The sequence below is a fragment of the Coptis chinensis genome, chromosome 4, assembly GCF_015680905.1.
Source record: "Coptis chinensis isolate HL-2020 chromosome 4, ASM1568090v1, whole genome shotgun sequence".
In the NCBI taxonomy this organism is placed as follows: domain Eukaryota; kingdom Viridiplantae; phylum Streptophyta; class Magnoliopsida; order Ranunculales; family Ranunculaceae; genus Coptis; species Coptis chinensis.
In genome coordinates, this window is record NC_141459.1 from 9,704,590 (window position 1) to 9,712,541 (window position 7,952).

The following is a 7,952-nucleotide window of genomic DNA, read 5'->3' on the forward strand; positions in this document are numbered from 1 at the left end:
TTATAGTTAGCACCTGCTATTGCAGCTAATATCCTATCATGTAATTTTTTAGAATTAGTACCGACCTTGATGGCAGAAGATGTAAAAAAAATTATATATGATGATGCGAGGGGTAAGCAATATGTGAGAGAGTGAGAATGTAACAAGCTGATTACAACATTTTATTTCAATAAAAGGGGTAGGGGACCTCTCTAAAAACCTCGCTTACCAACCAAAAAAATAATAATAATAATAATCCTCACCAAAACGTAGAACTGGAATAAATATTCTTTTGTCCGATATAGACCCACCAAATATGGTTTGCGACATGTGTTTATATCCCTTTGAATATTAGAATAACTCTGCCCAAAGTCCCAAACAACTCTAATAACAATCAACAGTTTATTTCCTTAATCGAAATATGAATGAAAGCACGTCAGTCACACCGTGTCCAACAACATGAATAACTTTCAAGCAAAAAAAAACAAGAAGAAGAATAACTTAATGTGATGAAAAGTAGGACTGCCACTCTGCTATGACCACCTTAAGTTTATCATCACATAACAGTTTCTAAATCGGAATTCCAACCTCCAGTCACTGGCTTTGTGGAAATAGTAGAGCAAAAACTCTTTTGTTTTTCAGATGTGAAGCCTTTCTCCTTCCTAATCACTCATCAAGTCCTGGTAAAACGACATGTTCTTGACACAATGACACTTCCCTTGCAACATCTTCTGCTCTCCAAATCTACTAAAAACACTGGCTACAGAGAACAAACAGCTGCCACATGCTGTCCACCTACACTGTGAAGCAAACTAGAAAAAAAAATCTCTTCAATTTTTTAAGCTCTGCCAATCTTTCCCACGTTCAAGAAAGTCTCAATCATAATATAAGTTTATCAACTCTCTGTAAGATCATCAAATACAAACACTAGCTCCAAGCCTCCAAAAATGCCAACACAACCAACATAACACTAAGAGAGTAACCTTCCATTCCAACTCTGAAGTCAGATGTTATCTGGATCCTGCCGGGAAAACTGAGGTAAGTTGTACAGAATCAGACCCAACACTAGAATCACACTTCCAAAGAGGAAAAAGGGACTCAAGCTTGACCCTTCAGGGAGATATGGCAATGGAAGAGCGAGGACATATATAGCAATCGGCACTGTAAAAGAATTTATATTAAGATTTAAAGGGAAACCAAGAAAAGATGGACATGTGTGTTGGGAGACAAAGTACCTGCTAATGTTGCCGCAAGAGAAGCAATCACCGCAGAGGAAATTTTGACCAAATTAAGCAAAGCGATGTTGAAAGCCATATTGGAGAATATGAAAAGTAGTGGTAGTAAAGGAGCTCCTTCACAACCTAAGAAATTACACATCCAAGCAGATATCTTATGTGAAAACAAGATTAAAAAGAAAAACTATAAAAACATAAGCATCTGAAGTAATTCAAATTCTTATATCTAAGAATTAAAACCCCAGAGACATACTTTTAAAATTGTAATTCAACAGATTGTAGATTTGTAATGCTTCCTTAGTGCCTTACCAAGGGAGCAAGAAGTGGGATGTGCCCTTACTCCCACTCTCTTTTTATAATATGCACTTTGCTCCATCATAAATGAAAATTTTCAATCTATCAATAAAAGGAAAACAGGGTCGTACAAATCCTATATTGTGGTTATTAACAACTCTACATGACCCTACCTAACAACACAATTTTGGTTACCTGTCACGTTGCCTCCAATATTTAGAAAGCACGCGGCACCACTTCTCAGGTATGAAGGGAGCTCAGCAAATGGTATACCTTTCATATTCGATAAGAAAGGCATAAAGAGGAGTACAAATAGCGCCTACATGATAGAAATCAAAATCATCAAATTATTGCACATTTGACATTTCAGGTACCCAAAGGAAACTTCATATGATCATAAATATTTCACCAACTCTTTTGCAGTTAACTAGGGAAGTAAGATGAGCTTTTCATAAAACTCAGATCGAGGTAGGACGACTTTTTCACAGAACTCAGATCCCCACCTCAGTGAATCCACTTGACTAAGTGTTAAGATGTTCAACAAATTGTGGTGAAACATAAGGGTGAACCTACTAATCTATATATGATGTAGATTTAAACTGGCGGAAGTTTCAGTTTATTAAATCTACTCTTGAATTAAACAAAACAAAGAAAACCTAAAAGACGACTCTTTTATTGAATCTCACAATTCATAAACTTCAACACTGAGGAACCCTAATTACAAACCCTTTTATTTATACTAAACCCAGAAACCAATAAACCAGTAGAAAATAGACATGTATCCCCAACTAACTAATGGACTCCTACACGACCATGGGCTTGGACTCGACTAAGGGGTGCACGCCCTCAATATCAGCAACATACTAATGTTCTACATCTCCCCATGTTGAAGAAGTTTGTCGACAAGCTAAAGCAGTGGAGCACCTGAAGTTGGAAACACTAACAAAGCTTCATGCTGGAAATCTAGGAAAAGATCAGGTGGCTTGGCAGCAACATTTTCAGCCTCATCTTCACCTTCAACTAAGAAAACAGGGCGCTGCTTCTTCTTAGGCGGCAGCAATGTCACCCATGACGCCACATTCAAAGCACTTTCTAGCAGCACTATATGTACCAGCAGCCGACACAGGAGTAGCAGTAGTGCACTTGTCGAACCAGTATAAGGAGGTGCTGATGTCGCACTAGGTGAAAGAACTTTTTCAGCATGCAATGCACACTTAAATATGGTAGCCATGTCATCAATCTCAAACATGATAAGTGCTTCACAAATTGCCTTGCGCATGCCATTCAGATAACAACCCACTCTCTGTTCATCAGTTTCAACCAACCCAGCACGAGTACACAATAACTGAAAGTGCTCAATATATTCTTGAATTGAAGACAATTGTTGTTTCAAATTTTGTAGACGAATGAACAAATCTTGCTGGTACTGTTTAAGAACAAAATGAGCATGTAACTCTCCATGCATAGTAGACCAAGTGCAGACACACCTGTAACCTTGATTAACCCTCCTCAGATTTAACTCATCCCACCACACCAAAGCATAACCCTTCAATTTAGTAGCAACTAATTTAACCTTCTTACCATCATCTAAGTTTTTATAATCAAAGGTCTTTTCAATTTGATTAAGCCAATCAATAAACTTATCAGGATCGAGTTTACCATCAAAAGTAGGCACATCGATTTTAATATCACCAGCCTGACTCCTCTCCAACATGCGGAGGAAACGATTAACATTAACAACCCCATTATCAATATTCTGAATACCATGATCTTCATCAAAATAATTAAAATTGTCATACCTTTCAAAATCACTTGTCTGGCGATTAGGTTCACGGTCTACCCTACGACCACTAAACCAATAAACCAAAAGAAAACAGACATGTGTCCACAACTAACTAATGGACTCCTACACGACCATGGGCTTGGACTCGACTAATGGGAGCACGCCCTCAACATCAGCAACACACTAATGTTCTACATAACTATATATGTGTGTTATCAAGTCACAAGGCATTATTATCATCATTAAATCTGCAGTTGAGGTAGCGTCGTTATCCAAGTAGGTTAAAAAACTGGTGCAAGTTTTAACAAAAAACAGATGCAATCATTCTTTATTTGTTGATATACTCATTTTACTAACTTCTAGCATATTCCTACAATATGGCACTGTACTAGATTCCAATCTATAATCTTTTACATAATATCTTCATGACAGCTTTCCCTTTTCCTTTCAGGCTTCCAAAACATATTTTGGTATTAAACGACTCAGCTAGTCAGCTTATGAGAAAAGAGCATAGCATCAACACTAAGGGGTTGTTACTAAACTAGTCCAAACTCCTGGGTGACTCAGTAATTTGAACATCATGAAAGCAATTAGAGGCCTCGGCTTGTCAGCTTATGAGAGGAAAAAACAATTAGGGCAACAATCAATATCAGAATACTGCCTACAAATCGATTTCCAGACGTAGAACAGGGCAAAAAAAATATGCAATAAGCAGAAAGAGTTTCAAGGATCACCTGGAAGCCAGATCCGAAAGAATTAACAACAAATATGTCAAGAGGTTTCCCCTGCAATATATTAATACAGGATTAACAAGGAAGTCTAACAGTACAACATCAAAAGAAACACTTCACTACTAACAAAACCAGTCCGGAAAGACCAGTTCACTTTTAAGATTAACATGGTGCCAATAGGCATAATTAACAAAAGAAAGAGGGAAGTGAAAAAAGAATAAATACCTTGAGGCGCTTAGCTGCATCAATGAAGACAAATTCCTGATGGAGAAAAAAGAAATGGATCACAGTTTTTCTAAAACAATTATTGTATAGATGCCGAGAGAGTGTGTTAGTAATGGCAACCTTAATAATGGATGCACCTGCTTGAAATGCAGATGAAGCTATCATTAGTCCAGGCCATATGATGTCGATGTTAGATAGCAGTTGACCCTCGTCTGATCCACTACACTCACAATAAACAAGGAAGTCATCAATATACCTACTAAACTGCATGGGAAAGTAGACATGCATGATAAACGATTTCTACATTTGAAAGCTCTCTAATAATCGCCAAGACACGTACTTGTTTGCAACGCGTCCTTTCATAAAATTGTACAAATAACCTTCTTTCCTGATAACAACTTCATAAACTACTTATTACAATGGTCGACACATCACACATGTCTGCAATCCCAATATGAGAGAGACTGATAAGCCAATAGAATGAGGTAACAAAATAAAGAATATACAAGAAGAAGTAGATAAAAGAGGGGGAGGGAAGAGGTTATGACTTGAATCAACTGATTATGTCTGCATTATCTTATCTACAGAAATTCACAATATTACCAAGATTGTTTTGGTAGTTCCTATAGCTCTAGTGATTACCGGAGTTCAAGGTTCAAGTTCACTCGTGAATTAACTTCTTTGATCACACCAAAAAAAAAAAAAAAAGGAAAAGCAAATGCGTTCAGACTTCAGAGCCTTTTCAGTCAAAATCATGAATGCCTATATAAAGAGATCCAAATGCATACCTTGTTACTGCAACAACTACACCAACTGCCACAAGTAAGCAACCGACAATTTGATTAAACGTATACTTTCTTCCCAAAATCACTGTAGAGAGCAGCAGTTGCCATACCAAAAATGTCTGCGAGGTAAGAAAAGAAAATGACGAGGATGCCAAACCAATATACGACAAGTTGGTCTAACAAGGCCCATTAGACAATAAAGATAGAACTTCACACTTATATGGAGTAAACAATGAATGAGCAATCAGATCCCAAGTTTATTCAAAAAGTTTTTGGTACAGGAAAGATATACCAGGTTTCATGCATTAGTTTTTATAGGATAAATCGAGACATAACTAACTTTTTTGAGTCTAACTACGGCCGTATAATTGGGTAATACTTGTTCATTTTCGTAATCAGGTAAGAGTATGAACAATTATGCCAGTTTTTAAGAGCTAAAAACATAAAATGAAGATGGAGCTCAGGTACTCTTTGACGGTCATAATGAGTATGTTACTATCTAAGTCTTCTTTGCAAATTGGAAGAAAGTGAATTGAACTTTACAAATCAACATCACCTGACTTAATATTGGTATAGCTGGTCCTGGAAGCATAGCTGAAAAGGGGTATGCAAAACTCATTAGTACACAAAAAATTAATAATGCACCAACTAATTGTACCTTTCCACCCTTTAAAAGCTCAACAAAGGAGAACAACACAGTCTTTGCTTATGGTGCTCGATATCTGACTTATATAAAAGCAAAGTTTCACTTGTATCAATAAAGCCAGGGAACAAAATGGAATATACATTTTAGTTCATCCCGGAGCATTGAATTTGAATAATAACCTCTACCTAATTGTAACTGCCTCGCCTAAGTGTAATACTAACTACGATCTAAGTTTCAGATATACCTCCAGCAGACATCCCAGCAGCAAGTCCAAGGGCTTCTAGAATACCAATTAACACAAAAGAAGATTTGGGAAGGGATAGCATTTCCTTCGTCACGAGTCCAGCACAATATCTTGCGAACAAGATGGAAAAGTATATACCAACATACCTGCATATAAGAAGTAAAACATTAGTGAAAGGGCAGTGCAACATTTATCTTAACCAACATTCCAATTCCCACCTTGATACAAATACACTTTGTACAATCTAGCTGTCTATGAAACCAAATACACTCAAACTTAATTTTCACAACCAAAGAAAAATACCCAAGTCCCAAAACTCAAACAAATCTCATGAGCACAAATATACATTGGTGCACAAACAATTTTTACACTACAATAAAAAAAAAATTACGTAAACAGATTACCCGAATGTGGTGAATTGAGCAAGAAAGAAAGGGTACTCCTTCATAGGAACAAGAGCAAGTTTATATAAAACTCGATTCATGACAGCGAAAACAACGGTAATTGCAGAACCAACAATGACTGGTCCCTTAATACTCTCACTACTAGCTCCTCCTCCTGATTCTTCTGATGATGATAAACATTCAACTCTTTTACTATGAAATGTATTCCTTCTACTATAAACAGTAAATGGTTTATTAAATGGTGTGGTTAGAGAGAGTTTTGAGCTGAAGTTCTGAGGTGGTTTGATTGAGATGAGTGGAAAGTGTGAGTTGTTATTTATATGCAAGTGTTTACGAGAAGGAGGGAGAAGGAGAGATAGTGAAGTAGAAATTGCCATGACAGTAACGTTGTTTGTGGTGCTTTTTTTGAGTCTGTGTTAATCCAGAGTTCAGAAGCTGTCTTATAGTTTCAAAACTGGTACCAAAGATCTGGTGAAAAATGTCAAACGTGAGAATGTACAAAAGATCTAACGAAAATAACGTGTCAAACCTGTAAGTCGTTTGAACTTTCAAGTATTCAAGGGCTTTTTATGTCTGTTAGATTTGGGCTAGTAGTTTTTCATGGGCTATATCTATGATCTGATGAGTTTAGAATTTGATGAAAATAGTGGCCCAACTCTAATGAGGTGCAACTGTGCAAGTAGAACACCAAACCTGGAAATTAACTCCAACAGTAGTGTAAAGGAGCGTTTTAGTTTTCTCCTGATTACAGTAGAGGAGGACGAGATGGGTTTGGACTTTGAATGGGACCGAGGTCATTGTGGACATTAATCTTCTCTCTTTTCTCTTTTTCCTAGGGGGAGAGAAGAATCAGTCCGGCACGAAGTTCCAAGTGGGTGGTATTTATAGGATTCAGGAGTGGAGATCCTTCGGAATACGTACCCTTTTGTACAAATGTAGAGTAGAGATCGTGAATGAGTCGGAGTGGTTTTGGTGTAAGTCATGCTCTGATTGGGAGTTGGCGCGGTAGTCCCTATTTCCCGGTGGTGGGAAATACAAATAAGATTTTGGCAATGATTACATCTGGTGGGGCGCGTTCTGTCTCTGGCAAAGTGTTCGTACTGAGATATCTTTGTTCGTACCACCTACTTGTAAGGAGTCGCCGTGGTCGGTCTTGGAGGTCGATGCGTTGAGGTCGCTTGTGCTTCGTCTGCAATGTTCCTTAGTGGGGATATTGCTCCCCTACACCACCTACTTGTAAGGAGTCGCTCGCAGATCGGTCTTGGAGGTCGATGCGTTGAGGTCGCCAGGCTTCGCCGTGCGCAATGTTCCTTAGTGGGGATATTGCTCCCCTACATAGCCCTACCGATTAGAATGGTTTCGGGTTCATGCAAAAGCGTCCGAGAGAACACTCAGGTGAAGCATGAGCGAGCTATGGAGATCGATTACGTTTGGGATGCACTGAAGTTGGAAACCGGCGGAAAGAAAATTTTTTGTTGGCCGCACGCGACGTAATCATAGCGGTTGGAAAAGGAATCGTCGCCGCCGCGGTATTCGAAGTCGAGGGAAAAGAGCGGTTCCATGGACACGTGTGTGGGCTATATCATAGGCGTAATCATAACTTCGAACCGAACAGCGGCCAGGCAA

General features: G+C 38.3%; 1 protein-coding gene across 1 annotated transcript; it reads right to left on the reverse strand.

The window, feature by feature from the left end:
- Positions 1–362: 362 nt before the first annotated feature.
- On the reverse strand, positions 363–6,850 carry CLT2 (CRT (chloroquine-resistance transporter)-like transporter 2). Its single transcript, XM_086606748.1, has 10 exons — positions 6,327–6,850; positions 5,923–6,068; positions 5,589–5,626; positions 5,036–5,151; positions 4,368–4,467; positions 4,248–4,283; positions 4,026–4,076; positions 1,704–1,827; positions 1,215–1,340; positions 363–1,140 (listed from the first exon to the last, which is right to left on the reverse strand). The coding sequence occupies exons 1-10, from the start codon at positions 6,701–6,703 to the stop codon at positions 983–985; spliced, it is 1,272 nt and encodes a 423-aa protein (XP_086462874.1). The 5' UTR covers positions 6,704–6,850; the 3' UTR covers positions 363–982.
- Positions 6,851–7,952: the final 1,102 nt, after the last annotated feature.